We start from the raw sequence: 23,475 nt of genomic DNA on the forward strand, positions 1-23,475 counted from the left end.
ACAGCTGTCTTTGATCTCTCTCTCTTTCTCTCTCCCTGTGTGTCTCTGTTTTTGCTCATATTTTAAAGACAACAGACATTGAATTAGGGCCCACTTTAATCCAATATGATTACATCTTAATTTGATCACATCTGCAAAGACCCTATATCCAAATAAGGTCACACCCACAGATACCACAGGTTAGGACCTCAACCTATCTTTTGAGGGGAGCCAATTCAGCTCACAACCTGGGGCAAAAAAAAATGTAACAAGAGTATCTTTGAGAAAAATATCACCTCCTTAATAAAACTAGTCTGACAGTTGGGTACATTGAATTCATCCACACGTAAATTAAACCAGCCCCTGAGCTCTCTGTTCACCCAGCTGTTGTGTAAACGCTTTGGGGTAGCATCCTCTCAGATGGCATTTCATCAGCTGCATGAGATTTAGATGCTTCAGAAGTGGCAGTCAACGTGTGTACACCTGATTCATCGGAACTAGGGAAGAAAAGCCTTTTTTTGCTAACCTCATCTTTTAGATACAAACCAGACATCTGGAGGACATCTGACATGTACCGATACACAGAGACTGTGCCTTCAGCTATCCCATCACTGTCTTGTTAACCTCCATCTGTGGGTGCTGGCAAACCCCACCAAGCAGCTGGAAAGCCTCTTTGGCCTCTGATGGGCTAACAGTGACAGAGAAAGGAGAGCACGGCCCCAGAAAGTCTGCATCCATGAGACACATGAGGTGGACCAGCCTCTAGGCTTTGTAATTATATAAATGGTAAATCTCAGGAAGTGATTGAATATATGCCAGTGAATTGACCTGATTCTTGTCACTGCGGCCAGGAATGTTCCAAGATACAATAGAAGATCATGGCTGTCCTTCAGATCCTTCTGTTTTATGAAGACACATGAATTTCTTGCTTTCCTTCATCTAAAGACCTGCCATATGCCTTTGGCCTGAATATTGTCCTCCAACAACCTGTACTCCCTTCACTACAAAAATCCAATGACAATTTTAGGGCTCAACTCCCATTATCTTTTGTGCTTAGAGCACTTCATGTCATGTAATAGACACTTAATGACATTTGTAGAATAGATTAAAGAAAATACTGACCGTACCTTTTATCTCCCAGATTATCTTTCTCAAAATGTTTGTTTTGTTTTCTTTTCTTTGGATCATGAAGACCTGGCCCAGGGAAATATGACAGCCTTCCTCCTTGGAGTCTTTCTGTGAGATGTGAGCAGACCCTGGAATGTATCAGAGGCTGCCTCTTAAGCTACACAGCAGGAAGATCTGCCCATTGCAGCTTCAGAAGAGAGTGTCTTTCTCATCTGAATTGGGACAGAGCACCACTGGGTTCTACAAGAGATGTAAGGGCTCGAGAGAGTGTCCATTCTGTCCCCCACCTCACCAGTTTTACAAGTGGGAAAAACGAGGTTCAGAGGGGAAAGAGATTGGCCCAGGTCAGCTGTGCAATCAGTGAAGGATTTAGGATTAGAACGAGCTCCCAGGACAGGGCTTCTTCCTGCCCCACTCAGCCTCGGGCTCCAACTGCAAAATGTCAGGAACCCTGAAAGTGAAGAAGTGACTTATGACACATGTCAGTATCAGATAATTTAAAAGATATAACATTGGTCTTGATATACCTTTAAAAATATTAATTTTAATGGATATCTCAAAGGCCTTTCATGACACAGACCACAGGTGTTTCCCTGGGCCAGAGCAATTGTCTGGCATCTCTCAACGTGCAGTCATGCAAAATCCTAAATAATATTGCCAATCTCTATGTGGCATTTCAGACCTTCAGCATTGCCCTATATCTTTGGAAGTTCTGGTCCTGAGGAGTCTGTCTCAATAAATGTAAGCGCTGGTCACAATCAAGGACCATGGACATTTTCTGGGAAATAAGGGAGCCTATCACCTGATACTGGAACTCTAAAGGGAAGTCCTGGTGGAGATGCTCTTGACTCCTGGCTCCCGTTGGTATGTGGGGGCTTCTCCAAAGGTGGGCACCAACTACATTCCCTGCCCAGTTCTGACACTGTGACCAGGCATGGGCATGCATTGATGAGGTGGTAGCTGGGTGCCACCTATAGTGGGAAAGAGTTATCACAGAGCAGGAGGTCACATCAGAACTGGTGTGTGCATGCTGGCATGTCCCCTAGGGCCCAGGGGCAGTTGCTTCCTTTCTGGTAGTTTCATCTTCATTCTGCATTGGGCTACATGTACTTATGTTGACTTGATCACTAAGGCCTCTAGTGACACTGTCATAGGATGGTGGGAAAGATGTGACAGAGGCAGTTTCAGGTTTGTCTGGGAGCACATCTGCCATGAATGCAACAAAGTCTTCATCTGGCTGTGACACAGCCTCCTCCTCAGCCCTGGGCACAGCTGGGGGGTTGGTGATTGTCTCGGAGCGGTGCAGCATATAGTTCCGATAGGCCTTCTGGATGACAGTGGCTGAAATGTCTTCTTGCTTCCACCGGAGGGTGGTTGCTATTGGTTCATAAGAGGCTTTTGAAAGATTGGTTGCCATAAACTTCTCTTCAATATTCGCCTTCAGAGAATCCAACTCCCCAGATTCTCCCAGAACATTCTTGGTGAAGGCAAAAAGGATGTCCAGACAGTGGATCTTATCTCCAGGGACCAAGGGCAGGTCCATCTGGATCAATATATTCTGATTGGGTTTTGGGATTCGCAGGGGGCCAGAGAGGGTGTCTGCAAAGTCTGGGAGGGCAGAAAAGGCAATGAACTGGGTAGCCTCCGGGTCGAACTTCTCCCAGGTCTCGTAGAACATGTCAAAGTCATCCTCACTCAGGGGCTCGGTGCTCTCCTCCGTGGCCACGCTGAAGTTCTCCAGAATCACTGCGATGTACATGTTGACCACGATGAGGAAGGAGATGATGATGTAGGTGGTGAAGAAGAGGATGCCCACGGCTGGGCTCCCACAGTCCCCATGGGAGCCGTTGCTGTTGGGCAGGTTGGGGTCACAGTAGGGGGGCCCGGTGTTGAGGATGGGGCTGAGGAGACCGTCCCAGCCCGCCGACGTGGTGATCTGGAAGAGGCACAGCATGCTGTTGGCGAAGGTCTGGAAGTTGAACATGTCGTCGATGCCAGCTTCCCACTTGACGTAAGCGAAGCTGGCCATGCCAAAGATGGAGTAGATGAACATGACCAAGAAGAGCAGCAAACCGATGTTGAAGAGGGCTGGCAGGGACATCATGAGGGCGAAGAGCAGCGTGCGGATCCCCTTCGCCCCTCGGATCAGCCGGAGGATGCGGCCGATGCGGGCCAGGCGGATGACTCGGAAGAGCGTTGGGGAGAAGAACTTTTCAAGTGATGTAAGAATTGCGGAAAACACCAGGCCTTAAAGGGGGGAAATGGTCTAATTAGTACTTGTAGTCATGCACCCTGACAAAGCTGGCTGAGCTCACACTCCCCCATCTCTGCTCTGTAGAGACCTCTGCATGAGCATGTGTATTCAGGGGCACTGGGTGCTCTGAGCCTGGCACACAGCTGGCACATATTAGGGGCTCAGGAAGTATTCACCGCATACATTCCTTCTCTCACAAGTCTGACCCTGCCTACCGTGTCCTTATCTTTCCCTCCACCCAGGATATCTTCTTCCTTAATGTCGTTGGCTGAAACCTTATCTCTGCAGCCTAGTTCAGGTGGGAGTGATCGCACCATAGTCTACATGCACACAGACCCCGTTCTTCCCAAGAATTCAGGCTGTGTGTTGTGTCTTCTCCTCCCCCAGTCCTGTGCTGTGCGAAGGCCAGGACCCCCTACGATTCATCCCCCTGTCCCCTACTGGGAAGACTGACTCAGTTCCTGACACATGGTCCTGTGGATAATTGTACAGAGCCTGATATTAATTATAATGGGGCCTGAGGAGTTGGGCAACTTGCTGACAGCTACAGCAGAATGCCTTTGAATGGCCAGCTGTCTGCAGAATGGCTTTTATTTGTTTCTTTCACTTCCCGCTGTGTCTGAGCTCCATGCTAGGGCTGGAGATGGGCTTTATAGGGTCAGTTACAGCTTCCCACCCCAACTATGAACCAAGGTGGAAAGAGGAAGAATGAATGTCTATGTGATAACTAACTTGAAGATTTGTGAAGCTTGATCTTGGGGACCTGTGGGGTCCCCTTGGGACCACCAGAGATTGGGCAAGGTGCTTGGGTCAGATGGGATTCAGAGCCTCTCAGGACAAATGGCGAGGGGTGTGGTGGTCACTCTCCCTCCTTGTCGGGGTCGCCTCGACCCTCTTCTCCTGCTTGCCTGTGGTCATCTGAAGGTGTGTTCACAGTATTGTGTGGGAAGGAGGAAGGAAGTGGGAAGAGACTTGGGAAAGAATTATAATTTTGGATTTTAAAATCTTTATGAAAGCCTCTCTTTTAAAGTCTGGGACATTTTTCATAGTATGAGGTACTTATGTATCTATACAGTTTACTAAGATTCAGCCAGCCAACTGGTCTACTTCCTCTTCATGGTGGAATCAGTCTTCAGACTTGTAATGATTACTTGGTACATGTCTTACTGGTGGGAAGGAGGAGGGGCGGGGGAAACAGAAGGATGGCTAGGCAGGTCCTTCCACTTGCCTCCTGGCTGTCTCTGCAAGTGCTCTCTGCCCTGTGGTTGGTGTTCCTGTGGGTCATGGGAATTGTGGTTAAAGTGTCCCCATCACACATGGAGAACTTTGAGTGTGTTTCATTTCTACAGTACTGATATGGGAAGTCACATCAGCAAGCTCCTTTCCCTAATCTAAAATTCAATGGTCTTTAGAGTCTCTCACTTGAGAAAGGCAAACGAGCAAACAAAACAGACCTTCCACAAAAAACAGCAGCAATGGGAAAATGAAACAAAACAAAAACAGAAATAAATTTAAAATCCCCCCCACCCCACCCCGCAAACAAATAAACACAACCCAAGGCTGTTTCAGCACCAGGGCAGGGAGATTGATTAAATGCTGCCAAGTTGTATTTAGATGCTATTAGCTCTTGACGGTAGATCAATGGAATATTAAATCTATAGCTAAGCCTTGACCTGAAAAGCATGCAGGCCATGACATAACAGATCGAGATGTATTTATAATGGAAAGTAAAGCTGGTGTGCTGGGATTTGGACTTTATAAGGCCTAACTTCAGCTAACGCACAGAAGGCCAGAGAGAGTCTCTTGGTTGTTGGTGGGAGGCAGCTAGTTTATTAGAAGAATATGAGCAAGGTCTAAATTTGGCTCCGCCCATTGCAAATGGTGTGACCTTGCATAACTTTCTTAATCTCTGAGGCTCAATTTTGAATGTATAAAATGAGGTTTTAAATGTATAAAGTGTATAACACCCCTTTGCAGGGCTGCTGGGAAGATCCGTGGAGCTCGGCCCAGTGCTCAGAGCTCTGCGAGCGCTCAGGTGTGGCGGCTCCATTCCCCGCCTCTGACGGTTAGTGTTCTCTGAACACCACTGACCCCGAACACTGGGCCTGCCATTCCCAACACCCAGACTAGGCCATAATAGCATCAATCTCCTGACTTTCCTACCCTTCCTATTCCCTAAGTGGACAGTCACACAGAGATTTAATTCCACTCTTGACTCAAGAGTGTCCTTTGAGCACTCTCCTCCCAGTCTTGCCTCCCTCTCTGGCAACCGCCTCCCTTTCCAGAAAGTATTCATGACTCATCTCACATCACAGCCCTCACTCTGCTTTGAAGAACGAAAAGATAAGGCCCACTGGAAACTCTGCCATCTTACGCTCTTGGGAGGAGTTCAGCCCCCAAAGTTCTTTCTGGCAATGGGCTGTGCACATAGTAGGTGCCTGGAAACACTCCATGACAGCATGGGGAGGCCCGAGGCCCCTTTACATTTCACGGAGAGGCCCAGGGGCATTTTAAATCTGCTGCTCTTGGTGGCCAGCAAATACTAGGCTCCTCTAACATATAACACGTGTCAACAAAGTTTCTTGGTTGTCCCCTCGGTTTTGAAGGAGCAGCCAAAGTGCCCCGAGCAGAGGCCGGGCTTCCCAACCACACGTGACGCTCACTTACTCCCGATGGAGAGGGCTACCACGATGAAGTCAAACACATTCCAGCCGCTGGTGAAGTAGTAATGCCGCAGGGCGAACATCTTCATGACACACTCGCCCGTGAAGACAGCCACAAAGAACTGGTTGATTGCGCTGAGGATTCTTGCCTTCTCCTCGCCCTGCTCATCTGTCTCCACCATCATGGTGACCATGTTGAGGCAGATGAGGACCGTGATGCTGATGTCGAAAGCCCGTCTGGTCACAATGTCAAAGACGAAGCCCTGGTACTTGTTCTGAGAAAACAACAGATGGTCCCTCAGAGCCTTTCGGCCAATAGAATCGAGGCATCTGGAGAGGCTGTGTTCTCCACAGATGGCTCTTTAAAGTTGGTTTGTTTTGCCTCCCTCACACTCCACATCCAAGTATAACCCCTGTCCTGCCCTTATTCCTCCCACAATCTTTCTCTGCTCTGATTCTACATCGTTGCCGCAGCTTGAGACCCCATGGCCTCTCCCGGGTCCTCGAAGTCACCCGGGGGTTTGTCGTTGGCCACAGCCTTCCCTCCATGCGCAGAGCCCTGCCAGTCTTGAGTGATCCGGCTTTTTCGAGCCCACTTCCTTTGGGAAGTTCCCCTTAACCACATCACACAACATTGCTCCACCTCCCTTTCGGGTTCCCACAGCTCCTACAGCTCTAGCATTTCACCTACGTCCCTCTTCTTCTCTACTAGACAACGAGCGATTTGAGGATGGGGCTGTGTCTTACTTTGTGTTCCTGAAGGCCATGTGTACAACAAGAGTTCAAGAAGTGCAAATTTACTGACTTGAGGGTAAAGTCAAGTGCAGTGCAACTTATTCCTGAAAGTGTCTCTCCACACCTGGGCTGTGCAGGTGGCCAAGCAGATGTGGGTGCAGGGTATGGGATCAGGTCTTGGTCATTGGCATTCTTGGAGGGAGTAGAATTGCCTGGACAACCAAGAAATCATTTCTACTTGGCTATTTTCATGGTGTTTTGACAAGTCCCTAGCAAGCCCTCCAATCTTTCCTGTGGTGTTAACCTCTTACTGGTCTGGCGTCCTTGATCTCAACCCCACTATCTCTCCTCACCTTCTCCCACACTCTTCTCCTAAGCTCTGTGGAGCTTACCTGCCTGGGTCTGCAAACATCTCCTCCTATGCAATGGCTACTCTTTCTCCTGGACCCTGCATAACCTGGGTTAGTGGGCAGCTGTGAGGCCTTCTCATTCCCTACTGTCACCTCCAGTCCTTTTCACCTCCTGTGTCTTGCAAAACCATTCCTCCTTTGAAGCTTGTGTCATCTAGTTAAGCCCACCTTCAGCCCTTCATCACTGCTGCCACTTACCAATATCCTAGTCCCTCTGCTTCATTACTGATGAGTGAGGTTCTCAACCACACTTGGCCACTCTTGGCTATTATCTCTCAGTGCCTTACGAAATTCCTTATGACCTAATTTTTCTTAACTTAAAGAAAAATCCTGAACTCGCATCTCCCTCCAGCTACCACCTTACGTCTGTCCCTACTTCCACAGGTAAATTTTCTGAGTTGTGTGCAATCACTGTTTCCCACTTAGCCCTCAACTGTCTCCAACATAGCCTTTGTCCCCATCCTGCCTCTGAAGTCGTTCTTGTTAAGATCACTAATGACTTCCAAGGTGCTAAACCCAAGGGCACGTGTTGGCATTGCTTGCACCCTTCCCCTGGGCCTCTCCTGTCTTGGCTCCCATCAGTTCCACTTCCCTGATTCTCCTGCCTTTCTGGCTGCTCTTTTTTTGAGTCTTCTCTACTCTGCCTACAGCTGTTAGAATTCCTCAAGACTCAGTCCCAGACACCTGTGCTTTTCCCCCAACCCAGTCTTTCTAGGCATCCTCACCAGCCTGTGAATTGACAGCTGTGGGATTTTGCTAACTATTTTCCTGAGTCACTGGACTGTGACCTGTGTTCAGGCATGAACTGCATTCTTCTGGCTCACTGCTCCATCCCCAGTGTCTCCATAGTACCTGGCATGCAGCAGATGCTCAATTAATTGGTGAATAAATGGATGGCAGAATGGACAACTCTGAATCACCCACACCTCAAATAAGGTAATAAGGCCACTCTCCTAGGCCTGATTACATTTAATTGTGTAGAGCAGTGCTTACTCAGTGTGACCACATGCAGGGCTCTGCATGAATGGTTGTGAAGAAGAGAGGAACCTGTCAAGAGTCTCGCCAGGGAGCCCCCAGGAATTGCAAGCAGGCAGAGGGGAGTGGGGCTGGGCAGAGGCTGGCTCCTGCTTTCTGCTTCATGGTGAGGATGGGTAGCTATGCTGTGGGGGTAGACAAAGAATCAGACCCAAATGGGCCTGGCTCCGGGCAGAACTGCTGGCTTGGAGGGGATTGCTGGGCCACTAAGAGCTTCCACTGTGTCACTGAAAGTGGTGGAAAAAAAAAAAGAGGTCCATTCATGGCCACATGACTTATAATTAAACTGTGGCAACATTACTAAGTTCTAGGCACAGAGTTTGCCCTGGGTATTCAGATGCTGGGGAGGGGAGCAGATTGATGGCAGCCCTTGGCTTAGCCTGCAGGCAGGCATCACTCCTTTGTAGCCCTCAGTGTCCTCAGGTGGTAAAGTTGGTGGCTGATGATGTGGTATTCCAGAGCCGTAATATTACGTGCCTATGAAGTAAAGTATGTGAAACCTGCTATTAGTGATTTTTCTATAGCAGGGGATGTTATAGAATAAAATTTCCCAGTCTGTGGAAGCCTTAGTCCTTGCTATGCATGGGCATAAGACCTGGAACATGGGCTTCGCCAGCAGTGAGGAGCAGTAAGCATGGGGAGTGTTGGAGGGTCCCCTGTCACGCAGAACTGCTGTGCTGATGCTCAGCTTGTCTGACGGGTTCAACCTGTTGGGATTCCTAAGGGGGGAAGGTGGACATTCCTATGCCGAGAATCTGGTCCAAAGGAAGCTAGAAGCTGGACCCGGCAAGGGGAACCTTAGGTGGGAGTGGGAATTTCTCTTTTTGCATGGGTTTCTTTCTTGGCTCTGGACTTTATGGAAGGCAAAGAAGCAGGCTTGTCCCTTGCCAAGATGTTGCCTTCCATGTGGATGCGGGCCAAGAGCTAGATGGGCCGTGGCTTATAGGCCCTGGAGGACAGCCATGTCCAGTTGCCGTTTGGGCTCTGCTCTTCCTGCTTCCCTTTTAGCACCCCAAACTTCTTGTTTAAATGTTCCAGCCTTGCCTCAGCTAGGAAAGAATGTTTTCTATGCTTGAACCAGCATATTAAACAGAGAGCCATATTCCCCTACTAAGGCTACCATAGTGCTGGTAGTTAATTAGTAATACACCCCTGTCCCATCCAAAGGGGCAGTGAATCTCAGCAGCACAGTTGGGCTGTGAGATCTCACATCCTTATCCATGCAGAGAACTTCCCCAGTGCCAGCCTTGGAGGGTCTTGGTTGTGGCTTAATTAAGAGAAATGGTGGTTTTATTGTAGGTCTTCCTGCCCAGCCATTGACTTCTACTCCTACTGTGTGCCTGGAATTCCCACATTAGGTTCCTAGCTTTGTATTAAGATAGTGTCCTCTCCAGGGTCCCTTTTGACATACAGTTCGCCCTGTTCCAAAGAAATTGTCTTCCTTGAGAGGAGGAAGCTCTGGGGGCCTGTGGGGTTGGCTGAGGAAAGGGGTGAAGCTGAGTGGTTATAGAGAGAGCAAACAGCATGCCGGGAAAGGCACCAAAATCTGTCATGATTGTGCCAAGAGTTGCCTAGCACAGAACAACTTGGTGCCTGGTTCAAATGTGGATTCAACATCCATCCAGCCTCTAGTAAAGACCACAGAGACTCAGCAGATTGGTCCTCAGAGAGTCTCAGCTTCCTGTTCCTATAGCTCCTGATTTGACTCTGATTGGCTGGCTCAGCCACTCACCTACATCTTTTATTCTTGAGCCTATTTCTGTGCTGTGGGCTGGTTGACAGAGGGACACTCCCTGAGGCTTAAGGACTTTTCCTCAGACACAGTCGACCTCAGTTATCTTGATATTATGGGCAGTTTGGAAGGAAACCTCTGTCCCTCCAGAAGTCTGGACATCCTTCACTCCCCATTGTAATGCTTTTGATCAGAACTGAGACTAGTAATACATTTATGATCACCATTTCCATGTAAAGTTCATCACAGGTCATAACAATTTTTTTTATCCTGTCAATGGTTTCAAGACTCTGTGCTCATGAAGTTTTTAGTAACTTATGCAAACCCCATGACTTGATTTAGAAATCCTAATGCCTTGACCAACAGAACCTATGTTTACTTCTAGAGAAAGGTTGTTTCTTTGTTGAAGGTCCTCTTTGTTTGGGGAACTCTACCTGTAGTCTTGTCATGATGCTTCATCTCAACCACAGACAGGTAATGCACAGGGACGCAGTCTCTGAAGTGGCTCAGCTGTCCGTTTCCAAAAGAGCTATGCTCCTGCTTGCAAACCTGCTCATCCACTCCCAGGAGGGACCAACCTGGGACTGATGTTTTCCATTTCCCAGCAGAGGGCTGAGAAGAACGTAGGTGATATCATGTACTGTTTGGGTGCTGCATTTAATGGGGGCATAAAAGGGCATGTCTCTTGGGGCCTTTGTGAATAAAGGAATCAAAGTGGAGCATGGCTGTAGAAGCATGGCATTCTCAGTTTGGGGCAAGAGAGCGGCAATTTTGGGTTCTTATTATGCTATCTGATTATGACCATGACTGGGCCCAGGGTCCCAGAGGGGTTGGGTCTGGGCTGTTTCCTCTCTACCTGTGGGCATGGGGTGGAATGTAGGAGGGTGGAGATCCATTAAAGCCCGATCATAATGCACAGCCACACAGATGTTTCATCTCAGGGCTCTAACCACCTTACTGTCATTTAGCCCAGTGTGCCCACAGTCCTGGGCTTGAGCCCTCACGCTGCTGGGGAACTCAGCAGCTCCCTAAGCACGTCTTTCTGGAGTGCGTGTAGGAAACACGGTCACTCCAAAGACCAGAGCTGCTTCTTCTAGACTTCTTATTCCCTGGGCTAGGAACTCTCATTACCTCATTCCCAAACCCAGCCTAGATGCCCTCCTCCACAGAGCACTGGCCGGACCCCACCCAGCACAGGACAGGCTGGCAGCATGGATTTCCAGACATGCTGGGCTAGAGGAAGTGCTGGCTCACCAGGGGCCGTGGGATGGGCTTCTGCGGCTTCTTGGAGCCCAGCTTCTTCATGGCGTTGTAGTACTTTTTCTGCTCCTCTGTCATGAAGATGTCCTGGCCCCCTAAGTGCAGAGGGACAATATATGCACCACCGTCATTAAAGTGACAGCAAACCCCAGGGATGTGGAAATCAGAGAATCTTGGCCCTTTCCCCTCTCTGCAGAGCAACATGTCAAGGCCGGGAGCAAGGAGTGTCCTGCACAGGTGCACACCTGTGACACAGGAGGGACTGAGCCCAGCTCTGACTCCCAACCTGGTCTCAGGAACAAAGCCTGTTTCTCTGCTCCAGGAACCGGGAGATGCTGCCTGACAGAGGGCAGGGAGGGTGTGAGAGCAGAACCCAAGGAGAAGATATGTATCAGTTCAATTCTGGGCCTTGAATCCAGCCCTCTTGTTCCAGGCCAAATTTATTAGGCTTCTAGAACCCCAGACTCTGCCAGGATAGGAGCTTCCCTCAGAGCTCTCTGGAGCAAAGCCCTGGACACAGCCCCCACATTCCACTCAGCAGAGGAAGAGCTAAGGGCAGTCACTGCCTTACATGAGGTCTGCAGAGGACTGTGACTGCCTCGCTAAATGCCTTGACAGTTGGACCACCCCCTGCTGCTCTGCTCAGTGCCAGGACCCCACCACTGACGGAGTGTTCCTCCTTGAGCCTTGGGCTTTCTTTAAGGTCCTTCTGGATTTCCTCTCAAGTCCTCACATCTTGCTTCCTGACAGAAGGGGAAAGCCTCATATTTCATTAGTATGTGTGTGTGAATCAGTCACTGCCAATGCTGGGGAAATAGGGTGAGATCTGTGGGCTTTGATAGGACATTTCAGGACATTTGTGGACATACAGGGCTTCCTGGGAGAAACATCTTGTGGGGATGGAGGCAGGGGCAGAAGGCTGGCAGGCAGTAAGTGGGGTCACACTGTAAAGTCTGGCCAAGGGGGCAGCAGAGACAGCTTCTTGCCTCTACATGATCACTGGCTTATCTCACTGTCACTTAACATGGCAGCTCCCCATCTGTAAAATGGGAGAAGGGATTGCTTGGATGGTCTCAAAGTCCTCTAGGGCACCTGTGACACTGCTCAGCACTTCACAGGTGTCTTTGTGGGGTAGAGAAGGGCTGCCCACTTCTCACACCCAGGGCTCTGGCCAACAGTTTCCTGCTGGTGGGACACCTGTGCCATTGGACACATACCCTAAGTGGTAATAGTAACACTGTTTTTCCAGGGCTTACTGTGTGTCCCACCTAAACCAGGGGCTTCCTCTGCAGGGTTTTACCTGCCTCTCATCAGAATCTGGGAGTAGGATTATCAGCCCCACTGAATGGATGAGAAAACTGAGGCTCAGAGAGGTTTAGCAAATGGCCAGGGTGAGCCATCCAGTGGGTGGTTGAATGGGGAATGCGAGCCCAGGATCCTATGATGCCGAAACCATGCTGCTCTCTCACTGCCATGTTATGGCTTACCCATATGACTTCTTTTCTCCCAGGGCTCAAACGGGGTCCTATCTACCCCCAAAAGTCAGCCCTGTGGAGGCAAGGGTCTTTCCCTTATCCCAAGGAAGGCTGGGGTTCTGTCAACACTGGGGTTCTGGCCCTTCTGGAGGGTCCTGACTCAGAGCTTGGGATCAGGGCGCCAGACAGAGGCAGTAAGTGCTGGAGCCCTTTATTTCCCTGCTGATTTTTCTCAAGGGTCACCTGGGGCACAGCCAAAACACCCGGTTCCAGCTGGGAACACCACGCGGCTACGGGTGGGGGAGGGAGCCCAGGCAGGGCTCCGGACCCCAGATGGGAGTGAGGGCTACCGTCAGGGGGCAAAGGTCCGTGTTGATGTTAAAGGCCAAAACTGGACTCCGGGTCAGGCCTGAGGGCTGCAAGGAGTGCTGGCTGTGGTCATGAGGCTGGGACGGAAAGTCTAAGATTCATCACTGTTGCAGGAACACCTGAACCCCACTTATCTTTCTTTTCTGTTGATTGAAGTTGTCAATTATGACCCCGACGAACAGATTGAGTGTGAAGAAGCCGCCGAAAATGATGAAGATGACAAAGTACAAGTACATGTACAAGTTCTCCTCCCACTTGGGCTGAAAGTTCACCTGTGAAGGGCAAGGTGGCCAGGGGGTGTCTCCGTGTGTGTTCACCCCGGAGGGATCCCGAGACAAGGCCCTGGGAGCAGGTGGTTTATTTGGGAGGTGATCCCAGGAAGCAGGAATGAGGGTTGGTTGGGGGGGGCAAAATGGGGTGCTATGAGGCAGGCCATCACTGTGGGCAGCTGGAGCTCCATCCACTGGGCTTCTAATGAGCCATGTGGCACCTTGGAACTGTCCCTCCAGGGGGACCCCGTGAGGTGGTGCATTGATCTACAGGCCCCCAGAAGTGATCCATGAGGGCTGCCCTGGGGACCTTCACCCCCTACCATTGGGAGGGGCTGCCAGCAGGCTGGGGGGCCTTGAGGAGAGTCAAATGCCAGAGAGACAATCGGAAAGCAGTTCCTACAGACTCAGAGGTGGGCTGAGGGCATGGGGGCAAGGGCATCGGCAGTGTGTCCACCATGGGAGGCACCCATCTGCCCCACTTGGCTGCCAGGGTGGCACCTGAATTGCCCTGTCCTGCCATCAGATGCCCCTTTGTCCTAGCTCCCACCCTGCCTGCCTCTGCCCAGGGTGCCCTCCCACAGGTCTGGGGATATCTGATTTTTCCTCACTGATGAGCAGAGGAATTGGTTAAAAAGCCTGGGGAGTGTGTGTGGAAGAGGGATGGGTGAGGCTGGCTTGAATGTCCAACAGAGGCCCAGCTGGGTGCTGCTCTAGGGAGGGACATGCCAGGAAGCTGGGCAAATGACCCTTCTGGGGCCAAGGCCACACACCCCCTTCAGGTGGCCTGGAGGCTCTCAGGTGAAGGCAGCAGGCCCAGTGGGCAGACTCACATCTCGGGAATCCACCGCCGCATACATGATGTCCATCCAGCCTTTAAAGGTTGCCTGGAAACAAGCAGAGGCCACTTGGTGTCTGCCCTCTGCCTACTTTGGGCTCTGTGCTGATTAACTTATTTGTCTGCTTTTCTCACAGACCCTGGGCCCCCTGAAGCCAGTTCTCAGTATTTCCCCAGGGCTGAACACAGTGCCTGGTATGCCACGGCTACTCAACGACTATTGGATGAACATATGGTGGAATGCAGGGCTCTGGTAACTGTGTGTGACAATTGTACAAGCAACTGCATCAACACTTGAATGAATGGAGGATGAATGAATAGGTGGATGGACACAAGGGATGAATGAATGAGTGAATAAAGTGTCAAAGTGCTTGATGGCATGTCACCAGCATTACTGATCATTACAGTGGCTCTGGAACATGGTCCTCACCCTCTAGGAGGTGATTTACAGCAGAAGACTGAACATGTGGTTATACCGCATCTATTCTAGACAAGCAGAGAATTCTAAGTCATCACCTGACACATCTCCGTAGCGGGCCCACTCTTTGCTCTGCTCTGCTCTGCTGGCCCACACTTGTCTCCTTGCACCGCTGTGAGAACACACCCACCAGAAGGCCCCCCAGCCTCATGCCGTAGTCTACAGGAATAGGGAATGATTGCAGCTCACACTGAGTGCTACCCCTTGCAAAGTGTCTATATAGTGTCTTCTGGGAGACTCTAGACCATCCGCATTGTCAAGCAGCCCAAGGAAGAGACACGCTGATCTCAGGACTCACCACCTGCAGAAGTGCGAGGTAACCCATTGCAACATTGTCAAAGTTGACCTTCACATTGACCCAGAAGAAGCTGCCAGTGTAGTTTTGATTTTCACACTCAGTCTTGTTATTCACAACAGATGAAGGCAAAAGAGAAAATCCTCCCTCGGTGTGGTTGATGCACCTCCCAAACCTCCCTGCGAAGAGGTTTACACCCATGATGCTGAAGATGAGCCAGAAGATGAGGCAGACAAGGAGGACATTCATGATGGACGGGATGGCACCCACCAGGGCATCCACCACCACCTGGGGGGACACAAAGGCACATGGAACCCCTCCAAGGCCCACCCTCCTTGCTGGATTCCTCTTTTTCCTAAGCTCTCTCTGGCTGTTTCTTGAGCCAGCGGCCTTCAGAAGCAGCCAGAAAAGTGGGTTAACTGGTGCACTAATTCAGTCTTGGAAGATGAGACACTGGGCAGCAGGAGAGTTTAGACCTTTTCCCTGAATTTCATTCAGGGCAGGTGTGAGTGTCTTTCTTCAGAGTGAGGAGATGATGAGTTCACAAGTGCACACATGCTCATGCAGGGGTGTGAGTGTGTGTTGTGTATGCAGACCTCTAGAGCGTGGCTTTGTTCTCTTTAAATACCACCCACAAGATACAGCTTGAAGTGTGCTTGGGTCAAGAATCAGCCGAAACCTAAATCCATATGCACTATTCATGACCTTGCTTTTCCTGTAAGTCAGCAACTCAGAGATAAAATAAATCTCAAACTATTTCCATTGTAAGCTCCTAGCGTTTGTAAAGGAACAGGTTAATTTTTAAAGTCCGCTTTGTGTTTGCAGATTTGACGTCTTCTTTGAGTCACCAGTGGGAGAAAGCCAAGACTCTTTCTGTACCAGGAGGCTTTTGTAATTATGAGGAAGGGGTTAGCCGTCCCTTTTATCTCATAATTCAAGAGCTGGGCTTGAGAGCACTCCATCCTGAGGAAGACAGCGAGGACAGGTGGAGGCTGTAGTGGTGGGTGCAGAAAGGGAGGGATGAAAGAGAAAAGTGGGCAGGACCCCATGGCAGTGTGAGGTCAGAGACAGATGTGTTCTGGGCGGGGTGGCTGGGGGCTGAGCTGATGCTGTCACTGCACCTAAGTGGAGGGTCTGAGGAGAGGCTCCCTTGTCATGGAAGGATGAAGAACTTGGGAAGTTCAGAGGTTTTGACAGTAAGGACAGAGCCAGGGTGGGGAGATTGAGCTAAGATTTGTGCGAAGCCTGAAGCAGGACCACCGCATGAGAGCAGGACAGAGCGAGGTCTGAGTCCTGGTGGACATGAGGTTTGAGGGGAGCTGGGAGCGAGCTCACAGAGGGACCTGAAGGAGAACTAGAAGGGTCAGGGCACTGCAGCATGCTAAGTCCCAGCAGGGAGTGGGGAGCAGGGACCCACCTGTAGGGTGGCCTGGAGGACACACAGGGAGGGGACAAGGCTGCAGACAGAACAGTTTGCAGACAGGTCTCACCCGCATGCCTTCGAATCGAGACAGAGCCCGCAGTGGCCGCAGGGCGCGGAGGGTCCGAAGGGCTTTGATGGACGCCACATCAGAATACTGCAGGGTCTTTGCTATGAGGCTTGTCAGCGAGATCTGAGTGCAGGTAGACAGCAAGAGTGCCCTGTGGGCTCCAGAAAGGCTGTCCTGGTGGGAGGAGACAGGAAATCCCTCCCACCCCCTCCTCTGTCTAAGCCACTGTCCTGGCTCCCACCTTTCTCTGGACTCCAGTGGGGGGTCTACAGAGTCCAATCCCTTGCCTTTTGTTAAAATGTCTTTCATTAACTATCTGAGCCTGTGGGCTAGATAAACTCAGTCTCTCACCTTGCCTGCCCCTAGTATGCAGGCAGTCCAGCTCCCACTGTATTAAATCAACCCTCCCTTTCCCCTGTAGGGGCACCAGTCAAAATTTCAAATGACCTTCAGAGATGTGGAAAGAAGATGACCTTTGTAAAAAAACTGCTTGGAGGATTATCAATAGAGACCCAATAGTATCTGCTCAGAAAAGGGGTGTGGAAGAGCCCCAGTCTGGGTGAGAGCAGTCTAGTTCCCTCCCGACCCCTGTTTTTGTGACCTTGGGTTAGTCCAGGTCATTCTTCCACACTTTATAAAATGTGGAAGTCAGGCTAAGAGGACTCTGAGGTCCGAGGCTCTGCAGTTCTTGGGGAAGAGTGCCTGGCTGGGTCTGTGAGGTCAGTCCAGACAGATGGCTGAGCCGTGACGACAACATCATGAGCCTCTGTTGTCTGCCACTTTTTCACTTTTTAAACTGTTGAACTAAGGACTGCAAAGGACACAAATGGGCAAGGAAAACTGGTCACACACCCTAGGAAATTCGAAGGTGCCAGGGAGATACCAGACTCACAGTCTTGAGCTTGCTGGAGACCCCATCCTGGGAGACCCCAGAAGCACAATGCCTGGTGGGCTGAATTCAGGCTTAGCTTGTCCTGGCAGCTAGGTGGGGATAGCATGTACACCAACTTCAGAAAGGGTGGGCTTACATTTGGGGGCTACAGCCTTAAACCATGCCTGTTCTCCGAATGGGGAGCCCCTCCCTTCATCCATGTTGGCTCGAGACATCAGCAGGTGGCACCTGGTGGCCTGGCTGACTGAGGGCAGGGAGGTTGGGGCCAGTTATGTGCTGGACTCTGCCCAGTCTTGCTGGACGCCTGGGCAGTTTGCCTCATGTACTAGCTCTGCACTTGGGGCAAGCGGAGCTGGGCCCCTCCACCAAAGCCCTCCCACCCAAGCCCACTTCCACTTGCCCTCCTCAGGCCATTGGCCTCTCAACTGGTCTCTAGGCCCCAGTGCTGCATCCATCCCACCCATTCTCCACTACAAATTCAATGGTGATCACATCCCTTACTCCCAACCTTCACTGGGGCTTTATCACCCTCAGGATAAGTTCTCCTTTGCCTGTATTATATGGCAACAGCCTACTTTTCTAGTCGTATTCCACCATTACACTCCACCCAAATCAAATCGCTCCCTAATGTACCTGTGTCTGTGCCTTTGCTCAGGGTCATCCTTTAATTACAACTGCCCCCCAAGTCCTTTTTGTACCTCATTGTTCTTGTTCATCTTAAGCCCTAATGCCACCTCCTGTGTGAAGCCTTCCCAACCACCCTGCCAGCAGAGTGGAAGCAGGCTCAGGTCTCTGTGTCCCTCAGACACTAGTTATTTCCAGCAATGATTACCACATCCTTTCTTATAGTATATGTAGTTCTGTCTGTGGCAGATTTTCTGGAAGATTAAAGTTTAAACTCCAAATATAGGGAGTTTTATTTCTTGGCTTCTTAGGGAGAAATGTTTCTTATTTCTCAACAATCCTATGCTCAGTAGTTATCGATAAACATGTGATAAATTGAAGAAAAGGTAGAAGCATGTTGGGATGAATGAATGGAAAGAAAGAAGGAAAAACATTTGGATGGAAGGTCGAAGGATGCTGGACAGAAGAATGGACTAAAGGATACAGATGGATAGGATAGAGAGTTGAAAGGAAAGATGAAAGGGAACAAGCAAAGGAAGGATAAAATATTGATGCATGGAATAGTGGACGGATGGGATGGACAGACGAACAGGTGGGGTAGGTGGGGTAAAATGACTGATGGATGGATGGATGGATGGATGGATGGATAGATGATGGGTGGATGGTTGGATCGGTGGGTGGATAGAGGGGTGGATGACTGGTTGCCTGATGGATTATGGATGGATGGATGGATGGATGGATGGATGGATGGATGGATGGAGGGATAGACAGTTGGATTGGTGGATATATGGATGGGAAGTTGAATGGATGGAGAGATGATGGGTGGATGGGTGAATGGATGAATGGATTATGGGTGGATGAATGGGGAGTGGATGGATGGATGGGTTGGTGGATGGATGGAAGGCAAAGGGATGAATGGACAGAAGGGTAAAGGGAAAGAAGGATAGATGGATGGGTTAAAGGGAGAATAGAAAGATGGAAGAATGAGTGGGCAGAAGAAGGCTTAGATGGAATGCATGTGAATGAGTGAATAGATTAGATGACTAGACACTTAGAAAGATGACTCAAAAGACAGAGAGAGAGAAAGGCAAAGAAACGAGTGATGGATGGATGGAAGGAAGGTTAGGAAAAACAAATGGGTGGAGGGACAAGTGTGAGAATGGAGGAAAGCAGGGAGGGAGATGACTTTGGAGAGGCCAGTGGAAGGAGTAAAGATGAGTGGATGCTTGGAAGGAGAGAAAAATGAAGGGTGGAGGGCTGGTATGGATGGAGGAAGGAGGGTCAGAAGGAAGGATTAGCTGGAGGATGGATGGCGTGAGCAGGTGGCCACCTAAGGAGATCAGAGCTGAAACTAGTGAGACCTGCCAGGTAGCAGTGAGTGTGCCCCTACAGGAGTGGGTAGCCAGAATAAAACATTCTCCCTTCATCTATGGATAATTACTTCAGACACAAAAGGATCATCGGACTCACATTTCAGGCCTCACAGCCAATCCCTGTGGCACACCCTGATGCTGCCCATACATTGGTGTTGGGAGAGAGAGCCGAGTGCACAGGGGACTGAACAGGATGCCCCGTGCTGGGCACCAAGCTTCCCAGATTTGGGAGGCAGCCCCATGCACAGACACATTTCCTGCCACCTCTGATGTGTAGGCCTGAGTGCTGGGCTGCTGGAATATGGGAGGCAAAGGCAAGCTGGTCCACCCCTGCATGTAGGGACCCTTGGTTGCATGGTCATGAGTCCAGGAGGCAGCCATCCTGCTAAGCCAAGAGGGCCAAGGCCTGGACAGAGAGGGTAGATGGTGGTGGTTAGGAAGAGGGACAGATCCTGGCTTGGGGGCCAGGAAGGCTCTCAGGAAGTCTGCTGAGGAAATCACAGGTCCAATGTGGGGAGGCACTGGCTGAATCCCTTGCTGCCCGGGCCAGTGAGGGTCTGGACACATGTGCTCCGGGTTGACACCTCCCCATCCCATTTCGTGCCCCTGGGGAGAAGCTAGTGGTGTAAGCTCAGTGGTTCTCACACTGGACATGCCCGGGAGCTTTTACAAGGTACCGATGCCTGGACTCCCCCAGGACTGGGCGGATCTGAGTCTCTGGAATAGTAGCGTTTGCTCATTGCATTCTAAAGAGCTCCCCAGGTGATTGTAAAGTGAGGACCATGGAGTCAGCAGCGGGCAGTCTCTGTGCTGCCTTTGGCCAGAGGCCCCATCAGGGAATCAAGGCCGTAAGACCCTGAGAGCCTCGCTGTCAGCTTGCTTTGGGTGTGAAGTACAGGGGGCAGTAAGGGGTCTTTCGGACGGAAGCCTAGAAGCTGCAGGCACATCTGAGGGTCCACTGGGCCAGAATCACAGACCACGTGGCCTTCCCATCACATCCCATTCACATGTGCAGGGCTATTCTCAGATTCTCAGACCCTTGTTGAGTGCTCGAGACATTTCTTTGCAGTCGCCCTTGAGGTCAGGCCTCCATGCTTCCTTTCTCTAGGGGCAGCCAGCAATCAGAGGTGACCCCAAGCCCCACGTGTGCCCACTGAGCCACTCACATTCACAATGAGGAAGTCCAGCCAGCACCAGGCGTTGGTGAAGTAATTTGTGAAGCCGTAGGCCACCCACTTGAGCAGCATCTCCAGCACGAAGATGAACGTGAACACCCTGTCTGTGTACTCGAGCAAGGCCTGCACCGTGGGCTTCTGGTCAAGGTAGTAGTCTTCGAAGGCCTGGGAGGAGGGAGAGACGGCCGGTGCCTGGACCCATGGCTTGGGGCCCAGGGGCAGGGAGGGTCCCAGCAGCCCTGCCTCGGCCCTGGGTAAGCTCGTGTGGCCAGCCTGCCCGTACGGTTTTGTGTTCTTTGTTCTGGGGAGGTAAGGTTGGGTGGCACAGGAGCCTGTGGGGTTCCAAGTAGGACATCCTTGGAGCCAGTGGGGACACACAGCCCTGCCTGTACTTTGCAGGGGAGCTGAATGCAAGTGGGGAAGGAAACTTTCTCCAAGAGGGTTTGGAAGTGAACCAAAGGGATCTAACAGAGTCTTGGTTTAACAATAAAAACATCAAAGTATGTTCACAAAAGCGGAATTAAGAATCAGCAGAGGACTCTGACAGGAATGGTCCATCTCACCGGTAATCAAGGAAATTCAAATGGAAAGAAGATGCCATTTCCTGTTATCAGATGGTGAAGATGAAAATGATGGGTGGGGGTGCCCAGGGTTGCTGAGGCTGTGGGGGGTGCTGCTTTTGTCCTTGGTTGGGTTGGGGGAGTGAAAACCAGTTCAGGCTTTCTGGAAGCCAAGGTGGTGATATGATCTAAGGTTTTAGGAACCCAGCAATTGTGCTTTTGAAAATATATCTCCAAGACACTAGATGCTCTGGGTGCCCCCCCAGACCATGTTGAAGGGGCTGGCATGCCTGTGCTGGGCTGCTGGGGTGTTGGCCCATCCACAAGCCTCCTGGGGCTGCAGGGGACTGCCTGCCTGCAGGTGGTGGTGTGCCGCTCGGAGGCAGCCTGCCGCCCAGACTGCCTGTCCCAGGGCCCTCGGCCTCGGGATGGGGCCACTCTGTGAGCCCTTTAGGCTTTAGAGCTCCCATGGGGTCCAGCTGTGGGGACACCCTTTCCCAGCGCCTTCCCATTCTGTCCTGCCTCCCATGAGGCCGGCTGTGCAAGCACCCTGCTTCCCTTCTGCTTCCAGCCTGAAGAGGGGAGATGAGCCAGACTCCAGGAGAACACAGAGGGAGGGCAGCGACCACCACAAGTAAACACAGGGATTGCTTAAGCGAATTAGGGCACATTCCTGTGATGAGATGCCCTGCTGCCCTTCATGGGGTAGGAGGAGCGGGCTCGCCGAGGGGCTGCAGAATGCGTAGTGTGGCTGCAGCGCTGTAATATTTATGTATTATACGCTTAAGGAAGGTGGGAAGAACACACGCCAAAATGTTTCAAAGTGAGATTCTCTTTGAGTGATAAGAAAATGTGTAATGTTTTTTTCTTTGCATTTCCCATAATTTCCAAGTCTTTTTTTTGCACTTTGCCAGATGAAAACTCATTTTATCTTTTAAAAGTATGCAGAGTAAAAGCGTAAGGAAGGCTAAACTTGGTGCCTGCCTGTTCAATCCCTTGGGGAAGGAGAGGGAGGTGAGGGGCCAGCAGCTGGTGCAGGATCTGAGCTCCCTGCTGGGAGGAGGGGAGCAGCTGGGGCGGGCAGAGGGGAGAAGTCCATGGGGAGACCCAAGCCAGAGAGGTGAGCAGGAAGCACCCAGTCAACAGCCAATGTGGGCACTGTTCTCATCAAGCAGGACAGGAGGGAGGGAAGGCTGGGGATGGAGAAAGCAGGGCCCAGCCCCCAACTCCCTACTCCCTGTGCAGCAGCCTCTGCACCCAGCCCTGCTCCAGCACTGCTGCCCCAGGTGGACAGTCACCGCCCTGAGCTGGCAATGGGCACCTTCGGACAGCCCCGCCCCCTCTCCACTCACCACGCCACTGGCCAGCCCCGCTCCCTGATGCTCTGCTCACCCTTGGCTGGGTGCCACTGCGGCTGAGTTTTCCTCCCCTCTCACTGATCGTGCCTGCCTCTGCTCCTCGTCAAGGCTGGGGCTGCACCCTGAGCACCATGGGCACACCCCCACCCAGGAAATCTGGCATTCAAGTGGGTGCCCAGATAGTCCACTGTTTTCTGGGAGTAAAATGCCACATGAGCAGGGCAGGTGAAAACACTTGGAGCTGTGAGTCAGGAGGGTGGGGCTCTAGCCCTCCTGTAAAGGGTTAGCTGGGAGCCTGGGCAAGGCCCGTTGTGTGTCCTGGCTGTGACTTCCTCATCCATAAACTGCAGACAGCTGGGATGCTTGGTCCCCTGGGAACATGGATTGAGAGCATGTGGCGAGCCTGAGCCGTGGTACAGAGGGCAGTATCCTTCCTGGCCCCATAAAGCCAGCATGGGGCAAGGGGCTTAGAAGGGTCTCCTGGCTCAGGATCTCTGCGCAAGGCAAAGCCTTGTTATTAAAGCTGTGGTCTCTTGACTGACAGCATCAGGATCACTGGGGAGCCTGCTGGAAAGGCGAGTTCTGCTGAACCAGAACCTGTACTTTGACAAGCTCCCTACATGAATACATTTTGAGAAGCGCCTGTAACGACTGCTGAGTTTGAGCAAGCAATAGTATTTGCAAGCAGCTTGATATGGTGAGGAAGGATGGACCTCGGTACTAGGCCTTCAGAGAAGACCAGCATGCTTGGGAGGCCAGCAGGTGGAAAGTGATGGGGCTTTGGGATCAGAGGGCAAAGTCCGGTTTACTGACACACTGGGTAGCCTTGGACAAATCCTTGAATGCCCTTTGAGTGTCATCTGCAGAGTGGATGCACGCAGCTACTGTTTGAAATGCTCGCAGCCAGGCTCCGCAGGCCACAACAGGGACCTCAGGGGCCACCGTGCCCGCTGCCAAGAGGAGCTGCCGAGCTGCCGCTCTCCTCCCCACACAGATGGGGACCTTCTGCTGGGGCCCGGGGCAATGTGCTGCTGCAGCCTCAGCCCGTGGGCTTGGGAGACCCCTGTGGTGACCGTGGGCACC

At 51.2% G+C, this 23,475-nt stretch overlaps 1 protein-coding gene across 3 annotated transcripts in view; it reads right to left on the bottom strand.

The window, feature by feature from the left end:
• Positions 1-1,674: 1,674 nt before the first annotated feature.
• SCN10A (sodium voltage-gated channel alpha subunit 10) overlaps positions 1,675-23,475 on the bottom strand; it is an 80,488-nt gene continuing 58,687 nt past the window's right edge. For all 3 annotated transcript variants that reach the window (XM_037014326.2, XM_037014325.2, XM_037014327.2), the window contains 8 exons: positions 20,466-20,639; positions 16,411-16,533; positions 14,924-15,208; positions 14,143-14,196; positions 13,175-13,312; positions 11,191-11,295; positions 6,029-6,299; positions 1,675-3,354 (listed from right to left, as the gene is read on the bottom strand). In XM_037014326.2, the coding sequence (XP_036870221.2) occupies positions 2,150-3,354; positions 6,029-6,299; positions 11,191-11,295; positions 13,175-13,312; positions 14,143-14,196; positions 14,924-15,208; positions 16,411-16,533; positions 20,466-20,639 (2,355 nt within the window). In that variant the 3' untranslated portion in view covers positions 1,675-2,149. The remainder of the gene's footprint in view (positions 3,355-6,028; positions 6,300-11,190; positions 11,296-13,174; positions 13,313-14,142; positions 14,197-14,923; positions 15,209-16,410; positions 16,534-20,465; positions 20,640-23,475) is intronic.

Source organism: Manis javanica, chromosome 15, assembly GCF_040802235.1.
Source record: "Manis javanica isolate MJ-LG chromosome 15, MJ_LKY, whole genome shotgun sequence".
NCBI lineage: Eukaryota > Metazoa > Chordata > Mammalia > Pholidota > Manidae > Manis > Manis javanica.